The sequence below is a fragment of the Petromyzon marinus genome, chromosome 24 (genome assembly GCF_048934315.1).
Source record: "Petromyzon marinus isolate PM22_M1 ecotype Great Lakes invasive population chromosome 24, UKy_Petmar_22M1.pri1.0, whole genome shotgun sequence".
Classification (NCBI taxonomy): domain Eukaryota; kingdom Metazoa; phylum Chordata; class Hyperoartia; order Petromyzontiformes; family Petromyzontidae; genus Petromyzon; species Petromyzon marinus.
In genome coordinates, this window is record NC_133690.1 from 13,792,329 (window position 1) to 13,814,675 (window position 22,347).

Genomic DNA, 22,347 nt, shown 5'->3' on the forward strand with positions numbered 1-22,347 from the left:
CACAAGTAGTCGTCATCAGGAAAAGGGGGGGGGGGTTAGCCTGTGAAGGCAAACTGTTTATAAAGGTTTAGAGATGGGCGTCGCCCAAGTGTGTCAGCAGTATGATCTGATCCCATCTGTGAAGGACAAGATTCCTGACATGCAATATCCCGGCGTCTACAAACTAAGCTGTACCTGCGGCAGCAGTTACATTGGGGAAACTAAACGACATGTCTCGGACCGTGTCCGTGAGCACCAGGCAGAATTAAAAAACGGTAGGACCAATACTTCTGTCGTGGCCGAAATTTATTTCTCTAAGACGATGGTACTTTGCAAGCCTACTGGCTATCAACACAGATTCGTTCATGAAGCCATCCATATATACAGACACAGACACAATTTCAACCGTGAGGATGGTTTTAAACTCGGCAGTCATTGGAAAGATGTCATCAACCACTTTGGGTCATGATATTTGTGTTTTTTTATTGTCAACCTCCACCGTCAGCAGTGTGGGTGTGTGGAGATGATTGCCTGGCGGCCCTTTGATTGGTGTAGTTGCAGTTGCTTGTCTTTCCTCCCACATTAACATTAGCTGCCCCGCCCATGCTGCTGACACACTTGGGCTACATTAACATTAGCTGCCCCGCCCATGCTGCTGACACACTTGGGCTACATTAACATTTGCTGCCCCGCCCATGCTGCTGACACACTTGGGTTACATTAACATTAGCTGCCCCGCCCATGCTGCTGACACACTTGGGCTACATTAACATTAGCTGCCCCGCCCATGCTGCTGACACTTGGGCTATATTAACATAAGCTGCCCCGCCCATGCTGCTGACACACTTGGGCCACATTAACATTAGCTGCTCCGCCCATGCTGCTGACACACTTGGGCTACGCCCATCCCTAAACCTTTATAAACAGTTTGCCTTTAGAGGCTAACCCCCCTTTTCCTGATGACGACCGCATGTATTGCGATCGAAACGTCGTGGTTTTTGTGTTTAGTTTTCTTTTCTTTTTATTACTGAAAACTAGAATAAGTCTACATTTTCGACTGCCAGTACGCTCACTCAGGTTCAGTATAATAACCATTGCTACAGTCTACATTATAGACTGCCAATACGCTTACCAGATTAAAAACCAGTCTACAGTCTACATTATAGACTGCCAGTACGCTCACTTTTTTTTCTATCTACGTGACTTTACCTAAAGAACCAAAGAATATTCATAGAGCATGTTAAATGCAACCACGTTTCAAGACGATGTACGAAATAGTGAAGCATTGATTACGAGGAAAAGGAGGCATATAAATGTATATTTGTGAAGAGGCCCTCGGGCAGAGGAGAAGAGGAAGGTCCATAACCTGGGCTTAGATATGTGTAAGGTATCAAGATCATGGATAGTTTTTTTCAGTTTCATTTATTAGGTATAACCCTGTGAGCCATGAGACTCTTGACTCGGGTGCAACCGCAACAAACAAAAACATGAACAAAGAAACATCTTAAAGTGACGACCCGCAACAGAAACACCCAGGAAAAACCAGTGAAATATTTTAGAAAAAAGCACCGTATATCAATGCTGTGTGCAAAAATCCCAGTGGAATGCAAGTGAAACAATAACAACCATAAGACAATTTAGATAAAGTTATCAGGCTAACTTCGTACTTAAACAAACAAACATGGCTTAACCGTACGTTTTCGAAATCACCAAAATAAAGCTATAAAAACAATGTAACAGTGGTCATAGGAACTATAATTCAAATTGAACAATACACGATATACATAACATGTACGACCAAACTTTGCAGCCATAGCTGGCAGCATGAGTCACTCCATAACAGCAGGAGTAACACAAATTTTCAATGCACCTTTAAAGATCAGCTCACTATCATAAAAACTCAAGATCATACTTTGCAGCGGACATCCGGAGCGGTGCATTTGAATCCAGGCCACTCTGCATAGCAGTGGCAGCGGGGGGTGTACAGCTCCTCAAGAGCAGTTTTGAGTGCAGATCTCACAGGTAGTGATCCAAGTTGCAGTTTATTGGCGATAGCATTCCAGACCCTGGGGGCATCAACAGCAAAGGGCCTTCCTCTCGTATTTGTACGGCAATAAGGAATGTGGGGCTGGTAAATGAGCGAGGACCTTAGGTCACATTTGTTCTTCGAAACAGTGGGGAGATCCAGCAGATAGTCTGCTGATTTTTTTTTTGAAGGAGGAGAACTCCAGACATAGGGGGCCATAGGATAATGATTGACTGGGGTTTTGCCAGACATCCTTGGTTGATGGAGTGGAGAATACATGAAGGGGAGTAAAGGGTGTAGGAGTGGACGAGTGCATGGATGATCTTGACATTGGCGAGGGTGACCTTGAAGTTAATCCAAGAGTGGGTTGGTAGCCAGTGAACGGATTGTATTATTGCGGTGATGTGTTGTTGTTTATGGATATGTGTGTGAGGAGTCTGCCACTGGCATTGTGGATCACCTGGCATTTGGAGGTGAGGGATTTCAGGAGGCCATGAAGGAGAGAGTTGTGTTAGCCAAGTCGATATATGATGAAGGCATCTATGGAGGGTCTCAGCGGCAGCTTGGGCAACAAAGTAGAAACTGGGGAAGATGTTGCACAGATCGATGTCGGGGGTTTCTGCAGAATTAAGCTTTGTATGTAGAGAACTACAGGTCAAAATCAATGACAACTACAAAGTTACAATAATTCCCATTGTAATGCAAAGCTTACGTTACTATATGCTGTGCTAAGGTGATGGGCACAAGCTTGATATTTTATAAAGTTGCTGAACAGGAAAAAGTTATTTACTGAAGACAAACTGTCCAGCAGGATAATGAATGAAGAGTCAAAATCTTTAAGGTTGTATAATAGTCACCCAGTGTACTCATGATTGATGAACATTGGTAAATTTTCCCCCTTGGCAAGACCTTGCGGGAACAATTGCACCGATTACGCAACCCGGATGTAAAAAAAAAATTGAGTTGGCCCTAATGTGTTTTTTTCTCCTCCTCCGCAAAATCTTTGTCGCGTCTCCATCCCAGGAGGTGGCAGTGTTTGTATTCGAAAAGAAGCAAGTGGATCGCCTTGGAAGGACCGAGCGCGAGCACGCGGTGGAGGTCCTGAAGCGTGGGGTGCAGCAGCTCACAAGGCTGCGTCACCCGCGCCTGCTCACCGTGCAGCATCCCATCGAGGAGTCCAGGTCAGACCCCCGTCCTCAGCCAGCTGTGGGACTGTTTTTTTTTTAATGCTTCGTGTGTGACACAATATAACAATTTAGTAATGATTGATGATGATGATGAAAGTCAATGTGTCCTTCGAATAATAATGCAGACTGTGTACTGCGTATAATGAGGTTTTTTTTTGGAGGGGGGTACTCGTGAAAATTGAAAGTAAAAAAAATGGAAAGTTGTGTTCACGAAAGCTCACAAAACAGATACATTTCCACAGCAACGCTGGCTTGTGTTGTTGGCCGTATCTCCATGCCCTGCTGGAGTGTCATGCGTCAGACAGTCACAGGTTTGTCGTGGACCGTACACTAACTGCGGCGTTGGATTGTTGTGCATTCCAGAACTGGCTTGAGTTTTAGTTTTGTTGATCCATTGCTATATTTGTACCTTTTATATCTCTTCTTGTTATATATGATGGAAAAAGCCATAAAAATAACATTACAGGATGTACAAATGAAAATAACGAGGTTATGTTGAGAAAACAAATGTACAGTGGTGAGTAGCACCCCTGAATTATCCTGGTATTTTGAGGGTATTGCAAGTTTTCCTGTTACCAATTACAAAATGTAACTATTTTGACACCCAGAATTGTTTAGAAATCACGATTTTTGCATCTTGACTCGATGCGAGAATTTATTATTTTTGTCTATTTTTTGCCATCCCATTTGTATTCTACTTTAATCTAAATGATGTTAGCATATAATGTGCATATAATTTGAGTTAATCAGAAATAATCGATACTCTACAATTCAATGCTTGTATCTTGATTGTGAGAATCTGTTTTCTTTGAGTAATTAACACATCGTTAAGTGCTTTATCAATTTAATTTACATGAATGGGGTGGTGTGATGGAACAATGGTTTGCTCCCAGTGCTAAGAACGCAATGACCTTAGTTGAATCCATGGCTATAGCTCAAATGAGTGGTGAGTGATGATATATGAACTGGTCCTGGGCACTCCTGCCTTCGCCAACCTGCACTGACCATCTTGGTGAAATATGGTCATACATCCCCCATGAGCGACATGGCAGTGGATTGACAAAGGGCGGTATGTGTGTGTGTATATATTCATATTTATTTCTGCTAATGTTGTCGTGTACACCATTGTCCATAAACTTGGAGATATTCGTATTCCTTGGGTCTTTCGGTAAAGTCACGTAGATAGAAATAAATAAAAAATATCACGACGTTTCGATCGCAACGCAAGCAATCGTCATCAGGCGGAAGAAACTCTTTCTTCTGCCGAAAGACCCAAAGAATATGAATTCCTGCAGTCACGAAGGCTTTAGGTCAAGACTTGAACATATTGTTGGTTAATAATAGAATACTGCATTGCTCTGCATGAAACACAAACTACAAGGGCCTTGAGTTTCTTGCATTAGACAATACAGCAATGAGTATGACCATGCCCAACAATTGCTGCCTTTCATAGCATCGACTTTGGTTTTTCAGGGACTGTCTGGCGTTCTGCACAGAGCCCGTGTTTGCGAGTCTGTCGAATGTCCTTGGCCAGCACGAAAATCTCCCGTGTCCCGTGCCGTTGGAGATTCGCGACCACCAATTGCACGACGTGGAGACCAAATACGGGCTACTGCAGGTAAACGGACCCAGGGAGAGTGCACACTCGGGCCTCTGACTCCCTTGATCTTCCGCGTATGGTGTGCAGGGGTCGACCAGCAGCGACGTGTATTTGTTCAAAGTCGACGAGGTTGGTGAGTGAGCCAGCGGGTGGCGACTTCAGGAGTAGCCTGATGAATATATGAAATGCTGCCAGTGAATGAGTCCCTAATGGGTAGTCTAAGATGACAGTGCTTTTGTCTGGATTAAATGTTTGTTCTTTCTAATCTGACCTTTTGCACTTGACAACACACACTGTATTTATTCCTGGGCAATGTATAGATTAGAGACTTGTGAATGGAAAATGTCCCTCTGTATGTCGATGCACCTTTATTTATCTTGGGACATTGTGCACCCATTCACCGGCTTTGGGGCATTCTGAGACGATGTGTCGTTTGCAATGAGAAATTATCTGTATTAGTAAAATTACATTATTTTTTGCGAATTATAGGCAGTTGAAAATATGTCCAGATTGTCACATTGTAAATGCCTGCTTGGGATGAGTTTTGCTGCCAGCTTCTAGCTAACACTGCCCTTATACAATACTTGAATTATGGGCATTGGTGAAATATATGCACATTTATAAAGATGTATTTTTATTCCACATTGATTGTGAATATGTCAATGAAATGTAATAAAAAAAGTAAGCCCTTTCCCATTGAAAATGGCAAAGAATAAAACAACAATTTTGACAGAGACCCTTTCAGAGACATTTCGGGAAAAGGACCTGTCGGCTACACATTGATTATTTATTTTGCACATTTCACTTAAATTTCTCCCATAAATACGGCGCTCGCTGTGTGCTTCCGAACACAAGTGCCTAATTTGAGTGTCGTTTTTTTCTCCTTGCTCCCGTCAATGCATTGAAAATTGCACCTAACAAAAAAGCTTGCATGTCATCATTGGCTAATGTATGCGTCCTCTTCAATAGTCAGAGTGTGTTGTGTCTGGAGTGTTTTTAATGAGTGAATATAGTTTGAAAAGCGATGTGCAATTTTGCTTTTACCCCACGTTTTTTCCCTCTTTCTAAACAGCTCGCAGAAGGCCTGTCCTTTCTACATAATGGCGTTAAGATGGTGCATGGTAACCTTACACCGGAGAACATTGTCCTGAACAAAAATGGGGCATGGAAGATCATGGGGTTTGATTTCTGCATCTCCTCCAGCAACCCGTCCGAGCGAGAGGTGATATCTGTGAACACCGCACATTTGTTCGTGTGTTCGCAGGCACGGCAGCGTGCACGTGAATTTTAATGTCAATGCAAATTACAGCGTAAAGGAACGCTGTGTTTTGCTGCTGCTGCAGCATCAGCAGCATTTGTCAACACTTTAGTCCAAAAACACTGGGCAATTAAAGTGGCACTGAGAGTAGAAAAACACAGTTTGGGTCAACATTACAATTTATGTTTTTAATAAAGGCCAACCGGTAGAGACATTAACATCGTAATTTTTTTGACGTCATAATTCTATATCATTTTTTTTTACTCTCTTGTCCTGTATATACAGAAACTACAACTGGGTAAATTTCGATTTAAAGCTTTCGTGACTGCAATGATTCATCTTCTTTGGTTCTTTCGGTAAAGTCACGTAGAATGAGAATAAAATAATAAATTGATAAAATAAAATAACACAATAATATTCTCACGACGTTTCGGCCACAACACAAGCGGCCTTCATCAGGTGAAGGGAGCGAGACTGTCTGGTAGGACAGCGCTGGAGTGACACAGACAGTCTCGCTCCCTTCACCTGATGAAGGCCGCTTGTGTTGTGGCCGAAACGTCGTGAGAATATTATTGTGTTATTTTATTTTATCAATTTATTATTTTATTCTCATTCTACGTGACTTTACCGAAAGAACCAAAGAAGATACAACTGGGTAAATCACAAATCGCTCTAATCTTGCAGATGCATAATAAGCACATGGGCTGTGCTTCACAGGTCATCCGATTCAAGTTTTAAATGGTATGATTGATAAAACGACTTTAAATTATAGTCGGGAGCACTGCAGTGACCTTACTGGGGAGACGTATTAAAAAGTACGAGAGTTGACGTCGCAGTGATTTCACCAGAGCACATGTGAAAGTCAATTCGAAGTCTTTTACTCATCCGCAAAGCTTGAGGCATATTTCTGAGCTAACATCATTGTCTTCGTCTGCATCATTATCAACAGTGCTCAATCTACTGCTGAATTTATGCCTCCCCAATCCACCACCCACCTTAGCTATCTAACTATATATATATCTCTACACGGCTGGCAATCGCATGTTTTCGGTTGCATCTTGCTTCAAGCTTACGCGTTGGCGTCACGTGGCTTTTGCAGGTGGCTTTCACGTGCAAAGAGTGGGTGCCGGATCTGCCGCCCATGTGTCAGCCCCGGATTGAGTTCCTTGCTCCCGAGTACATCCTGTCCGTGAGCTGCGACGTGGCCAGCGACATGTACTCGCTGGGCATGCTCATGTATGCCGTGTTCAACAAGGGGCAGCCCATATTTCAGATGGACGGCACTCACGACATGTTCAAGAGCTTCAGTCGCCACCTGGACAAGGTCAGCCCTGTAGCAGTGCGCGGCATTACGAATCCCCCCGCCCGTGTATCTGTATTCTGTACGCGGTATTCTGTCCACGTGTGCCGGCGTTTTTATAAGGTCAACGTTTCTATTTGCAAGCTCCCTGTTTTGTTGTTACCATAATTTATGTTTATTATTTCCCTCTTAACCTTTGTCTGGATGTTTCATTGGTAGTTAAGTAATGTCTTTTTTTTACGTGTGGGGGGTGAGTTTTTTGCAAACGCTTCATGTTAAACACATTTTTAAAAGTGGCCATGGAATGTGTGTGCTAGATTGTGTGGGTTTCACATTGTGCTGTTGACCTTGATGTTAAAGGGACTCAGCCTTAACTGTGCCCTGTATTGGTAAACAGAGTGACATTGGAGATGTAGGAGAGTGATAAAAGCGGAAAGGTGATGTTTTCCAGATAGCCACCATTAGGGTGATGAGAAAAAATGTGGAGGACACTGGGTTTAGCGCTGCACCAGTCTGACCGGCCTGCAGTATAAAGCAAAGCTGCATTTTTTCATGTTTTCCCGAACTGAATTTAATTGTTCATTCATTGCATTTTGTACTCTCTTGTGCAGTTAAGTAACTTGGGACCATCGGTAATGCAGAAGGTGCCAGAGGATGTTCGTGACCACCTAAAGATGCTCCTAAATGTCACACCAACTGTACGGCCCGATGCTGATCAGCTGGCCAAGGTACCCCCCACTGCTAAGAGATACATGTACACCAATCCTACATTTCCGCGACCAGAAATGGACAACTTGGATCATGTCCACATGCTTCCCGAGCGACGTGATCTCGTAGGCTCCAACTCTCAATGCTATGTATTCCCCATCCCCTCCGCTTAACTCTCTTTCCTATCTTCTGCAGCCGAAGGGGAATGATCATGAAACAATAGTTTGAATAACAACAATTTACATTTATAGAGCATCTAAGTGTGACAGCATCTCAAGACGCAGTACAAAAACAGCGGGACAAAAAAAGAATGCAAGATGCCCACACGCTACTGATGGGGCCTAGATTAGGCAAAAAAAAAAAAAGATTGCTCCAATCGTCCGCTGTGTGTTTTTATAAATGTGCGGCATGTCGCTGATGGTCCTGGTGAAAGTGTGTGGCTACCTTCTGAGAGGTAGCCACAAGGCCTGCTTTTAAGGAGGCCCATACGATGCCGAGTAGGGGCTCGGTAAGGCTGCTGTGGGCACCTCTGCCGAGCCCGCGAGCACAGTTAAATTAACCGAGCCGACTCGCTTACCAGCGCTGGTGGAAATGTGGCGTTAGTGTATTCAGTATTAAAAAAATCCTTGTAATCTCTCTGGTACAATGAATCAAGCTTTATTGGAGGCATTATTCTGTGTGTGTAATTATTTATGCCCGTCTGCCCTTCCACAGAGCAGTTTCGTAACCGAGATGACTTGGGTTGGCTTAAAGCACTCACAAGCTAATCTTTGCCCTTAATGTGGAATGAAGCTGAATAAATTTTGAACCAGAACTGTGCTCCGCAAAGGATGATCTTTGTTAGGTAATTATATTTTCAGGCAGATTAGCATTGACATTCTGTTCATGAAAGAACACATCCTCAAGTGCAATACTGCACACAATGTTTAGGGATTAGACTTTAAAAAAAGTAATTCTCATTTATTAGCTGCAGTGCAAATGGTCTTTCTTTACATGTAAAATTTGATGGCACGCCTATTATGAGTGGCAAGGAAGCATGGAGAAATAGCTTGAAATATGTTACTATGTTCATATGAATGCGGATAATAAAGTAAATGTTGGCTAAATAATCTCTAATGTTAGCTGATACTCAATGTGATATGCAGACATGAAGAACAGATAAATGTTGGTACAGTGCACCATAGACATAAATAATGAACAGCTATATTTAAGCAGGCTAGGACTATCAATATGAGATGGTCAAGAGATGGAAAATACAGCTATGGATTTCTATGCATGTAGTGCTATGAGCGTTATCCTCTCTTATGCATGGGTTTTCCACGTAATCCGGTTTCCTGCAGCTCATTAACCATTTCCCGTTCCGATGACGTACTTGTACATCATGAAAACGAAACCGGACGAAAATTAAAATAAAAAAACATCGGTACCGATGCTCCCACAAGGCCATGCGGGTGGGAGGGTGTGTGGCACAGTTTGGCGCCAGCTAATCGTCGTGTTGCTATAGTTCTCTGCGGTGAGTACAATGTCTTTAAAAACAACGGCGCTATGCATCTAAATAAAATTAACGCTGAGCCGCTTACACATTCTAAGATTCGGAGGTCAACGGGACCCACCCTGCAGCTTGCAGATGTCTCGGAACAGGAAAGGGTTAATGGAATTGGTCAAACATCCCAATGCAGGACCCTCCTGATGAAAGTATTCGGACCCATTGTGCCTTCCCTGCATAAAGGGTATTTATCTTGATAAATTCATAATTGAAGTGGGAATAGGCAAAGCTCTCAAATTAGGCATTATTGGAGCATAAAGTTAATATTATTTAACTGTAAGGACTATTACATGTAAAAGGTATCTTGAAAAAACGTAGGTGTATGTATATATTTTTTATTGTTTCATCCACATTTTCTTCATTCGAACACATTTTGACGGTCCACTTTTGATTTTGGAACCTCCCCATGAATGAGCACACAATGAACTGCATTATTCACTTTGTTTAACACATCTCACCGTGTGGACAATTAGCTCTTGTACGTTATCAGGTTTTTTTTTCCAGGACACCCGTCATTAGTCTGTATCTCACCATTTTCAATGCTCAATAAAGGTAAATCCAAATTTGTTTCCATTATCAATACTAACGACGTAAAACAAATGTAGTGGTGTTGGTATAACCTAATTCACTTTTGTTCTTACGTTTCATCACAGATTCCATACTTTGATGACGTAGGGGCCATGACGCTGCAATACCTGGACTCCTTGTTTCAGCGCGACAATCTGCAGAAATCGCAGTTCTTCAAAGGCTTATCCAAAGTCCTGTCGAAGCTCCCAAAGGTACTTGTGTGCTCTTTGCGTACAGCGCAGTATCGTAGGCGCAGATTTAGTTTTTATCATAGGTAATGTAATGAGAATTTACTTCACCATTAATCTTTATTGGCATGGTAGGGGTGCCTCTTTGTACATTGCTTGCTTTAGTGCAGTGGCTCTTAACCTTTACCGCAGCCTTGCACCCCTTTGGTTCTCAGAAAGGGCATCTCGCACCCCCACGGGGGGTACGTGCACCCCAGGTTAAGAACCACTGCTGTAGTGTGTGTGCACCAATCCGTCACTGCTTTTGAGGATATGCCCTTTGTGTATAGCTGGTGGGGGGTAGAGTAGTGACACATTGATTCACGCTCTGTGCTATTAATCTGGCAACCATGCGTGGAGTTTGCCCCACCACCACCCCCCCCCCCCCAAACTGGCCACCTTTATTAATTCATTTCCAGGAGTCTACAATAAAGATTCAACAGAAAGTAATTAATTATATGCACCCGCGATTCCTAATGTGAGGGACAAAGCGAAGCCCTGTCCCGCCAAATATAGAAGTCAAACGCCGCCTATACTGGCAACTTAAGTCATATTATTTGGGTCTTTCGGTAAAGTCACGTAGGTAAGTTCAACCTATCTACATGACTTTACCGAAAGGCCCAAAGAATATGAATTCCTGCAGTCACGAAAGCTTTAAGTCAAGATATAACTTAAGTTATAGTTGTTACCGTAGCTAATAGTGGCAACTGATATCTGAACTGGTCCTGAGGCACCCCCTCTGACCAACCAGTACTAACCACCTTGGGGAAGTATGCTCACGCAACTGATATGGTGGGGGGAGGATTTCGAACAGCAGTGGACGGACAAAGGGCTGGAAATTTTATTTTTTAGGCTGGTGAGTTTACTTCCCTGCAGCCAGATCACTGAAAGAGAATAATTGGTATATTGATGGCAGCTACGGCCTAGAATTGTCACTGCTTTGCAAACAACCTTGCTGTTCGTAACTTAAGTGCGCCACAGCGGCGAGATGTTAACTGCCTAGCCTAGGATACAAGAGGATGTGGGTTCAGTCCTGACCCTGATGCCTGTATATTTGGAATTTGCATGTTCTCCCCGTTGTCGCGTGGATTTTTCTCCGAGTCCTCCAGGTTTTCTCTCCACATTCAGAACCTGCTGTCAATTTCCATATGATAAGCCACTTCGTTGAGCTACCATTTGTGGCCAGGTCGCTTCTGAAAAAGAGCTATATAGCTCCGTTTAAAAATAGTTTAAGCTCAACAATATCCATATAATGGCCATGTTAATATCAGGGGTGGACATATTGGCATGCCGGTTGAAATGCATGTTTTAACTGATAGGTATTTAACGATGCATTAAAACATTGATTAAAATAGATTCTAATGCTTTTGGTAAAGGCGTCACATCATGCATGTGATAATTACAATTTTAAAAATGTTGAAAATGTTGTCATACATTCCTGCACACGAGCCGATTTTATTGCTTCATCTTTATGGTAAGAGGGTAACTACTTAGAGAGGCCTTTGTTCAGCATCGTGCTGTCTTGGCTGACGATGATATGCCAATGTTATTTTTAGGCTAATGATTTGAACAAAACTGTAAAAATGAGTCGATAAAGACAAACAATCAACAGTTAAAGCTAATAAACTAAAATAACTGATTCTTTAATTGAATTGTGATCCAAATTAGTGACTTTTCTTTGGATTGGCAGCAGAGTTACATGTTACTCACCTCGTGATGATGTACATATGTCTCTGCATTGATTATAATTGTTGAACAACTACTTAAATCAGAACAAATCTATCACTGGAGGCATGTCGACTTCACAAATCCTGCTTGTGTTACTGTACAATACAAGTTGGATTTACAAAGTATCATACAATATTGAAATCAAGATGCCGTACAGAACAGTGGGACATGGGGATCCTGGGCAAATAATGATAATTTATTGAATTCGTATGGAAAAATAGGCAGGCTTAAAGAGGAAGATCTTGAGCCTGAATACTATAAATTATGTCAGTGGTTTATCTTTTGGCGGTGCAAGGGCTTAACAACGACCACCACCACCACCACCTTGTGGCATTCATTTCAGAGGGTGGTGCAGCAGCGCGTGCTGCCCAGCCTCACCACGGAATTTGTGAACCCTGACATGGTTCCCTTCGTGCTGCCAAACGTGCTGCTCATTGCCGAGGACTGCACCAAGGAGGAGTACGTGCGGATGGTGCTGCCCGACCTCATCCCCGTCTTCAAGCTGCAGGAGCCCATCCAGGCACGGTCAACAACGTCGTAGCCCTGTGCTGCTGTCGGTTTTTGGCGCTGTGTGCGACGCTGCTCCTTCACCGCGCTTCGAGGTTGTGCCGACGCGTGCGTCGCCCCGGGAAGTGTTTTGGGGGGGGGGGGGGGGGGGGGGGTAGCCGGTGATGCAGCGGTAAGCACGCCGCGGTACCAATCCTGGCGACCCGAGGTCGATTCCCGCTAGCGGCCAACAACACGGCGACGATTAGTTGAAGCGATCCTGGGCCCCTCCCTCGAAGGTTGAATCGGCCTCAAATGAGTACCTGGTGCGGTGTGTAAAAAAACAAAACATCAGCGCTGCGGAGGCAAAGGCGACCAGGCGCGATGCTGGCCACACCACTCCTTCGTCTGTCGTGTCGGCCTTCATTGGCGCTCGCTTAACAGCACTTGCCCCAACAGTCTGTTAAGGCTCTATGTGAATCTTTGTACGGCATGATGTCCAACGTTTCACCCTATGCTCTGGGAGCCTCATGAAATGAATGGAGCCGCCCGCGTTCTTCCTCAATTATATCAAGTTGCCGGCTGCTGCTGGTGTTGATCTGGGCTGGACAGCGTCAGACTTCGATGCGTCTGCCCACAATTATCTCGTGTTTTGAGAGCAGTGAGGTGTTTGTGCAATAATCTTTACTGTAAATTTAAACCGTAATGACAATGGGGTTGCGTAAATTTGCCGGACGACGTGCTGTGACAGTGTATGTGATGTGCAAGTGGTATGCTCGCCATTAATTATATGTATCGTTGTACCTTCACCTCTGCTTGCATGAAGGCTAGCAACATGGTGAGTCTTGTGTCTCTTGCAACCGCTTGTTATCTTATTGTGGCATGTACCAGACTGTCAATGTGAACACTGCAATTATGAAATTGTGGTGGGGTCTATTTATCTTGCCTTGAGATTGCTTTGGCCTATCGTCCAAAATGCAAACTTGTAATTTGTACTTTTAACTTACTGCAGGTTCTGCTGATATTTTTGCAAAAAATGGACCTGCTGTTGACGAAAACGCCGGCAGAAGACATCAAGCAGCACGTCCTTCCCATGATCTTCCGAGCCCTGGAGGCTCCATCCACACAGATCCAGGTGGGGGCAGTGCGTTTTGTGAAATGGCACCACCTTGTTCAAGCAAGGCGAGCTATATTCCACTGGTACGACATAATCTCTGATGATGCCGAATGACGCTGCCAGTCTTTTCACCCGCACCCATAAGCGTGGCCACATCACCCCAATACTCAAGGCTCCTCCACTGGCTCTCTATCCAATCCCAGATAAGTTTCGAAATCACAGTCAGTGTCTTAAACATCCTCCTGCCTGCTTTTTTCCTCTCATTTCACTATACTCTCCTCAATGTGCTTTCTGCTCCAGCAATCAAAGCCTTCTGTATAATTCTGCTGTCAGTGGGAGGTTGCTGTTTCTCCTCTGCTGCCCCTATAACTCGGAACTCCCTTCCCCCAGTCAGCCATGTTGTCAACTTCCTGCTGCTCTTCAAGTCTAGCCTCAAGACCATCCTCTACGCATGGCTTTTTCTCTCACTGTATTAATAAATACATAACTATGCCTCCAGGATGCCCTTGTCCCACTGTTCTCTACAGAATCTTGAAATGTGGTTGCATTGAGATGCTAAATAAGTCCAACTTGTATTGCACAGTAATATAAGCAGCATTTGCAAAGTCTAAATGAGCCCAGTAACTGATGTTATCTAATTTAATTAGTGATCAAATAATCAATGCATGGACATCTTCAGCAGATGCAAACATTTTTAACTTAGATGGACCTCAATAATTTTAGCCATACAGTGGCTCAGTGTGGTGTGTTTGATGTTGGTCGACACACAGGCTCCTGTGATGTTTCACGCTTGCCACTTGTGTTTCCCTAGGAACTCTGTTTGGGAATCATCCCTACGTTTGCCAACCTCATTGAGTACCCGTCGATGAAGAACGCCTTGATTCCTAGAATCAAAAACTCCTGTTTACAAACCACGTCTTTAGCGGTGAGTCTTTCCTCCTGTGTGAATAGCTACTGAAAGGCCGTATTGTGTCGAGGTGCCGCTGCATGCTTAAGCCTGCCGATGTATTTATTGTTTCAAAGCAAGGAGCACGGTAGAATGTTTTTCATGGGAAGTTTCCTTACTGCAACGCTCAAGTTATATCAGCGTACAGGCAAACACCTGCGCACAGCTCACTGTACCGTGCGTTTATCATCACCGTGTTTGCCGTCGTTCCAGTTTATGGGTTAATGCCGTGTTTATTCCAGCGCATTAAAAGGTCCTGCCAAAGTTCTTTACAAGAGTTACTCTTTTTTTTTGCGAGCACGTTAGTGAAAATAACCGTGCGCTACAAGTGGACTTCAACGCAGCGCCAGGCACTGTAGCTCGCCGTTAGCATGCACACTCAATGCTCGTTATCCAATTTACACTCCAGTGGAGGAGATTGGTTGGAGGTGGGGGATGCAATATTGACCATGTCAATAACAATTGTATTGTCTCTCAAATCCGTGGTCCGTACAAGGCACCTATTCAGACTTGCCTTCCCATAGAATATACAATTTTAAACAAAAACCCTCTTTGTTTTTCATTTATTTTATTTACTGCTTAACTTTCTTACGCGATTCGTTGCGCACGGCTGCACTTTATTTTGCGCTCGGTTGCAATTTCACTTTTGCTCAGCCGGTGTTCGCCACTGACGCTGTTACGGGTTTCTTTTTTCACTCCCGTTGCTCCGTGCCCCCTCCACCGTTCCCGTTCCCTCGTAATGTGCGCCGATGCATACTTTGTTGAGGGCGATATTGGCACGTAAAAATTAAGATCGAACGGTTGAATTGTGAGCATGTGAACATGTGCACACGCCATTCTGTCAGGTGCGCGTGAATGCCCTGGTCTGCCTGGGGAAGCTGCTGGAGCATATGGACAAGTGGTACGTGCTGGACGAAATCCTGCCCTTCTTGCAGCAGATCCCGTCCAAGGAGCCTGCTGTTCTGATGGGCATCCTAGGTACGTGCAGAGGACCTCCGTTGCACGCACCGCAAAGTGATCGTGTCGCCCGTGTCGCATCGTTGAGCTTAATTACGGCTGACGAGCTTATGGCTGACATTATTTGTTGCATCTGCCCAACCTAAAGAAAAATCTAAATCACAATTGAAATTAGAAATGTGAGCACGTAGATTACTGAATTATGCAATTACCCAGGAGGCCGCTGTGCGCCCATAGACTGCAAGAAGATCCTGCATTGTATGTTTTTATACTTGGATGTTTTGCAACATGCGGGTGTGGGGAACAATCCAAATGCTGTATGTTGTTAGATAATATGAAGGTTAGACAAATAATGCACATAAAATGTTACATAAAAGGGCATAATAATATTTTTCACAAAATGTATTTGTCGGATTAGTTTCGTGTCGGGAAGGTCTATTTTTCCCCGTTTAAATATGTTTATGCATGTTTTTGCATTGTAAGTGTACGTGGTTGAATAAGGGGCAGTGACTGAAATCAATTCCTTAATAAACCGACCGTGATCGCAATGTTCACTAGACCGTGACCAACGTGGGCATGACTTAACTAGCCCCCAGCACAGGACCCAAAGTGAAATTGACTTGGTGGCTGAAATGGACTGAAAAAATGTCTGGCCTTGACTTGCTAAGTAGTTAAACTAAAATAAATGCTGACTCAACCTATGAGAGTTAGATGTTTACACATAGACATTTGTAAACAGCACTGAGGATTTACAGGCAACAACGTTTGCACTCCCAAAGCTGAAATAATTTTATATTGTCAAATTAAATTCACGCTTTTGAGGGCTGTGAGTACAAGGTAAGATTGTTGTTCCTAGAGCTTTTTGTTTTTATATTGACATGTCTATGTATGTATGTATGTTGAACTTCTGTAGCAGTGTACATAGCCAAACTTAACCAGAGGTGCGGGGGGAGGACAGCAAACTAAACACAAAAAGTGGTTCTAAAGAACTGAGTTTTCAATTTAGACTTATAAGTGCAAAGCCCCAGTGGCTCCAGTTTAGCAGAGTGAGTGACCCCTTTAGTAAGCGTGCCGTCAGCCAGATTGAAGTTGTAAAAATTAACAAGTGACTTGAAGGAGATTGTAAAGCTGTCAGTAGACGTGTCGTTGAGTGAGAACGTTTGGCAATTCGTTTTCCTATTTCAGCCATTCAGCTTCTAATGGGGCGGTGCGTTGTGCAGTTCAGACCCTGGTGGACTTGTTCATGCCTCTCATCCACACATGCATTTTGTATAATTCGCCGTGTGACACATTCCATTGGTAGCATATTCAAACGCAAAAAAAACACAATACATAAACGCATCATCACATACCAAGTGCATGTGTATAGTTAAATGGGTTTGAGGCAAAAGTCAGGAACCATACGTCTGTCTGCTAAATATTAGCAAATATCTCAATCCCTTTCCCATACACGATGCTCAATTCCAGTCTCGTAGACGTTTAATGTTGAGGCCACCTCTTCTCTATGCACACCAAACAACATACATATCGTGGTCTTGAAGTTCAGAATCTTTATTTAGATTGGAGGAATGCAATGAGCTTATGAAGCTCTTTTTCAAGGATGTGCGGTAAAATTGCTATAGTTTCTGACTTTTGCCACACCGTGTACATTTTAAAGCAGCCCTTTGAAATAAACTCTCCCAGTTTGACCAATGTGGATGAAGGCTATGTGAGCTGAGTTGCATTTCTGGCCTTCGTTTCCACAGGAATCTACAAGTGCACTTTCAGCCATAAGAAGCTTGGAATCACGAAAGAGATTCTGGCTGGGAAGGCCCTCCCCCATCTCATCCCTCTGTGCATTGACAACAACCTCAATCTGAACCAGGTCAGAGATGACACAATGTGATAGTTAGGTCTGGTCAAGGCCTGTTGTATTCAAAAGTCTCATTACGTTTACGGCTGCATTCCGCACATACACGGCCAAATTATTGGGTTTTTTTAATTCCAGGCCTGCTCAAAGGAAGAATCAAAACCCAGCTGTTGCAGGCTGACAATCACATGGTTCTACAGTGGCCCCGCTTAAAATCATTAATGGGGGACCTCAGCTGCAAATTAAAATGGGCATATATGTACAGGGAGGGAAAAAAGTATTTGATCCCCTGCTGATTTTGTCCGTTTGCCCACTGACAAAGAAATGATCGGTCTATAATTTTAATGGTAGGTTTATTTGAACAGTGAGAGACAGAATAACAACAACAAAATCCAGAAAAACGCATGTCAAAAATTTTATAAATTGATTTGCATTTTAATGAGGGAAATAAGTATTTGACCCCTCTGCAAAACATGACTTAGTACTTGGTGGCAAACCCCTTGTTGGCAATCACAGAGGTCAGACGTTTCTTGTAGTTGGCCACCAGGTTTGCACACATCTCAGGAGGGATTTTGTCCCACTCTTTGCAGATCTTCTCCAAGTTATTAAGGTTTCGAGGCTGACTTTTGGCAACTCGAACCTTCAGCTCCCTCAGATGTTCTATGGGATTAAGGTCTGGAGACTGGCTAGGCCACTCTAGGACCTTAATGTGCTTCTTCTTGAGCCACTCCTTTGTTGCCTTGGCCGTGTGTTTTGGGTCATTGTCATGCTGGAATAATACCCATCCATGACCCATTTTCAATTGCCTTGCTGAGGGAAGGAGGTTCTCACCCAACATTTGACGGTACATGGCCTCATCCATCCTCCCTTTGATGCGGTGAAGTTGTCTTTTCCCTTTAGCAGAAAAAAACCCCCAAAGCTTAATGTTTCCACCTCCATGTTTGACGGTGGGGATGGTGTTCTTGGGGTCATAGGCAGCATTTCTCCTCCTCCAAACACGGCGAGTTGAATTGATGCCAAAGAGCTCCATTTTGGTCTCATCTGACCACAACACTTTCACCCAGTTGTCCTCTGAATCATTCAGATGTTCATTGGCAAACTTCAGACGGGCATGTATATGTGCTTTCTTGAGCAGGGGGACCTTGCGGGTGCTGCAGGATTTCAGTCCTTCACGGCGTAGTGTGTTACCAATTGTTTTCTTCGTGACTATGGTCCCAGCTGCCTTGAGATCATTGACAAGATCCTCCCGTGTAGTTCTGGGCTGATTCCTCACCGTTCTCATGATCATTGCAACTCCACGAGGTGAGATCTTGCATGGAACCCCAGGCCGAAGGAGATTGACAGTTCTTTTGTGTTTCTTCCATTTGCGAATAATCGCACCAACTGTTGTCACCTTCTCACCAAGCTGCTTGGCAATGGTCTTGTAGCCCATTCCAGCCTTGTGTATGTCTACAATCTTGTCCCTGACATCCTTGGAGAGCTCTTTGGTCTTGGCCATGGTGGACAGTTTGGAATCTGATTGATTGATTGCTTCTGTGGACAGGTGTCTTTTATACAGGTAACAAGCTGAGATTAGGAGCACTCCCTTTAAGAGTGTGCTCCTAATATCAGCTCGTTACCTGTATAAAAGACACCTGGGAGCCAGAAATCTTTCTTATTGAGAGGGGGTCAAATACTTATTTCCCTCATTAAAATGCAAATCAATTTATAACATTTTTGACATGCGTTTTTCTGGATTTTGTTGTTGTTATTCTGTCTCTCACTGTTCAAATAAACCTACCAGTGGGCAAACGTACAAAATCAGCAGGGGATCAAATACTTTTTTCCCTCACTGTATATTGGGCCAGTGTGAATTGAGAAAATCTTGGCAGTACACACACTTGATGTAATAAGCTCCTGCCACTTTGAAAAATAGGATATACCAAAGTTAAAACCTCAAGCGGGTACTTATACCTGTGTTCCATTTGCTTGATTGTGTGCATTAAAGTACCACCAACACTGCAGGATAGATGATTTACTATGAATATGTACACATACCCACAGTAATTCAACTCCATAAAATAAAGCAGGATTGATACTCTTTGGTTCTATTGGGTAAAGTCACATAGGTAAAAAATAAAATAACAAAAATCACGACGTTTCGGCCACAACACAAGCGGCCTTCATCAGGTGAAGGGATCAGGCTGTCTCGAGGACAGCGCTGGAGTGAAACACAGCCACGCTGTCCTCCAGACAGTCTCGTCCCTTCACCTGATGAAGGCTGCTTGTGTTGTGGCCGAAACGTCGTGATTTTTGTTATTTTATTTTTTACCTACGTGACTTTACCCAATAGAACCAAAGAGTATGGATCCTAGCAGTCACGAAAGCTTTAAATCTAGAAAGCAGGATTGCTCTGTTATATAGAGCCAAAAGTTACTTCCGCCGATTTGTAAATAACTTCGCAGCCACACTTTCTTAGGCAAAGCCTTTCCCTGCATGGTATTTGCCAAAAACTAACACCGTATGCTGAGACTTTGAACCCCTCTCTGGTAAGTGGCTTGCAAATTTATATTTAAATGGCGATGTGGCCACTTGTCAATGTTAATCTTTTGGACGTGCAGGAGGTATGTGCACGCCACGTTCGCCACTGATCGTGGCGAATTGCAAAATTAACCAGTGCACATTTCCATTTGCAGACGCCTAAAGGCCTCCATTCATTTTCAGACTTGCAGTTCAAATGTAGTCTTCTAATGGCACTCCCAAGTATTTATGACGGTCTCTCCATATGCGCACAACAGTTGGCTTCACTCTCGCAGCCGTTTGACCATTCACGGTTGAATAAACAGTAATTGATATTAACACGGTGCAGTTTGATGTTGGAAAGAGGAAGCATTTAGAGCCAAAAAAAATAATACATCTCCTTGCAACGCGGGTCTCGTTTTCGTGCATGCTGCAGTTCAATTCCTACATGGGCATGATTCGGGAGATGCTGTCCAAGGTGGAGTCGGAGCATCGCACAAAACTGGAGCAGATCAATGCCATGCAGGACCAGCAAAAGTGAGATTCTCTTCGACACTTAACACCTCCGATTAGCACGGTTGGCTACATACGGTGCAAATAAGTTCAACATACATACAGCCTTCCATTCATCGCTTTTCCAAGACATGGTGAAAACGACTGCTTGTGCTATTTCGAGTAAGAAAATATGAGGTGCAAAAAAACATGCTATCATGTAAAAATATTCTTGTCAAAGAATCTAACATTGTCTTGTTTTTTTGTTGCTTCATTTGTTCCCTTACTATTTTTAGCATTCTTAGTTTATAATTGAAATGTAGGTTAATGTTTATGCAATACAATATTTTGGTTTTAAATTATATTTATTTCAGCAGGAAGGGCCCATTGAGCTGTTAGGCTCTTTCATGGGGCACATGTTATACAGATGTCACATAGTTGAACACAGGCTGTGCATTTCTCCACAATTATGGCTGTCACCTGATGACACTAGTTGTAATTACCGGCAAAACGTCGTACTCGAATTGTAAATGTTGTGGTTTTACTCTCCATCGCACCGGTGCGCTGAACCAGTATCTATTTGGCATATTTGGTTTACATTACAAACCTTACTAATTGGCTGTGTCGTGTGGTGGTGGATTTAACGACACATTAATATTTACGCACTCTAACCCAGAAAACCTCTTATGGATGTTCTACAACACAGATCTTTTGAGGCAATCATATACATTTCAGTGAAATGCCATGAACAATTGGAAAATGTTTTGGAGGGTATTCTTTTTTTTAATATTGTTTTCCTGTGTTAGGAGCCTCAATCTCCCAGCACAGCTTTCTAAATCGGACGACAGTCGGCAACCCAGTGAAAAAAATCAGGTACGTATCCAAGCTGTTGTGCATGTATTGCACGTGCACTCCATCCGTAACGCGAAGCATTCACATTGAAAGCGATGGACCGTGTTTCACGGCTGTGTAATATTTGCCTCCAAAGCAGGTGGATAGCATCTTTAAGAGTTTAGGTCTGGAGTCATCCTCGTCACCCTCTCAACCACCCAACGGAGCTAACAGCAGAGAGAATGGCCCAGCCTCGTCACAGCACGGCAAGGTCTGACCCTTTCTCAGCAGATCGTGCGGCTGATGTGGAAATTGATTTATTTCCACGTTAAATACCTGCAATAAATGCGCTGCCACAGAGATGGCGGATTACCATCGAGTGGACAAATGGAAGTGGGAAATGATGCGCTATCGTAATGAGCGCATTCATAAACATGACGGACGTGTTTTTAAGACAACAGATGAATGCTCGCCTGTGCTCTTTAAATTGCATTGGTGTGGCATGAATTCAACACGTGCATTAGGTGTCCCGAGTTCGTTGGTGCGTTGGTAACCATTGTGCGATGCACTCGGCACTTTGCGTTGCGGTTCAGAAGGGATGGCACGGAGGCTACTCGGGAATGATTCAGTGTTTTCGGGTCGGGCGAGTGCAGACGCGAAAGTTTTTCCCATCGCTGGCAGCGTTGACGGTGAACTTGAGTGCGGAATGCAGCCCATTATTTATTTATATCGCCTATGCGTTATTTATTTCGCGCTGCTCACGTTGCTCTTGTTTAAGGGCCACCCTTGGTGGGTTTTTTTTTTTTTACCACTGCAGGTCTCGCTGTCGTTGGAGGAGAAGCAGAAACTGGCGAAGGATCAGGAGCAAGCGCACAAGCTGAGGAGTCAACCAACGCTTAATCCCAAGCCGTCTGCCGCAACTGCTGCCAAGCCACAGGTAGGGCAACGGCGTGCGTCCTGCTTGTCCTCTGTTGATAATAAAGCCGACGAGAGCCCAACGACTGTTTGCACCCGAGGGCACCGAGTACAGTCGCTGTGACGATG

The 22,347-nt window shown here is 43.7% G+C and overlaps 1 protein-coding gene across 1 annotated transcript in view; it reads left to right on the top strand.

The window, feature by feature from the left end:
- The window catches only part of SCYL2 (SCY1 like pseudokinase 2), a 35,215-nt gene that overhangs the window by 6,022 nt on the left and 6,846 nt on the right, over window positions 1-22,347 (top strand). The window contains exons 3-17 of the mRNA XM_032959993.2: window positions 3,029-3,186; window positions 4,666-4,810; window positions 5,865-6,014; window positions 7,150-7,374; window positions 7,962-8,078; window positions 10,258-10,383; window positions 12,470-12,646; window positions 13,625-13,747; window positions 14,541-14,654; window positions 15,521-15,653; window positions 17,378-17,496; window positions 20,417-20,517; window positions 21,279-21,345; window positions 21,461-21,574; window positions 22,121-22,240. Of these exons, the coding sequence (XP_032815884.2) occupies window positions 3,029-3,186; window positions 4,666-4,810; window positions 5,865-6,014; window positions 7,150-7,374; window positions 7,962-8,078; window positions 10,258-10,383; window positions 12,470-12,646; window positions 13,625-13,747; window positions 14,541-14,654; window positions 15,521-15,653; window positions 17,378-17,496; window positions 20,417-20,517; window positions 21,279-21,345; window positions 21,461-21,574; window positions 22,121-22,240 (1,989 nt within the window). The remainder of the gene's footprint in view (window positions 1-3,028; window positions 3,187-4,665; window positions 4,811-5,864; window positions 6,015-7,149; window positions 7,375-7,961; window positions 8,079-10,257; window positions 10,384-12,469; window positions 12,647-13,624; window positions 13,748-14,540; window positions 14,655-15,520; window positions 15,654-17,377; window positions 17,497-20,416; window positions 20,518-21,278; window positions 21,346-21,460; window positions 21,575-22,120; window positions 22,241-22,347) is intronic.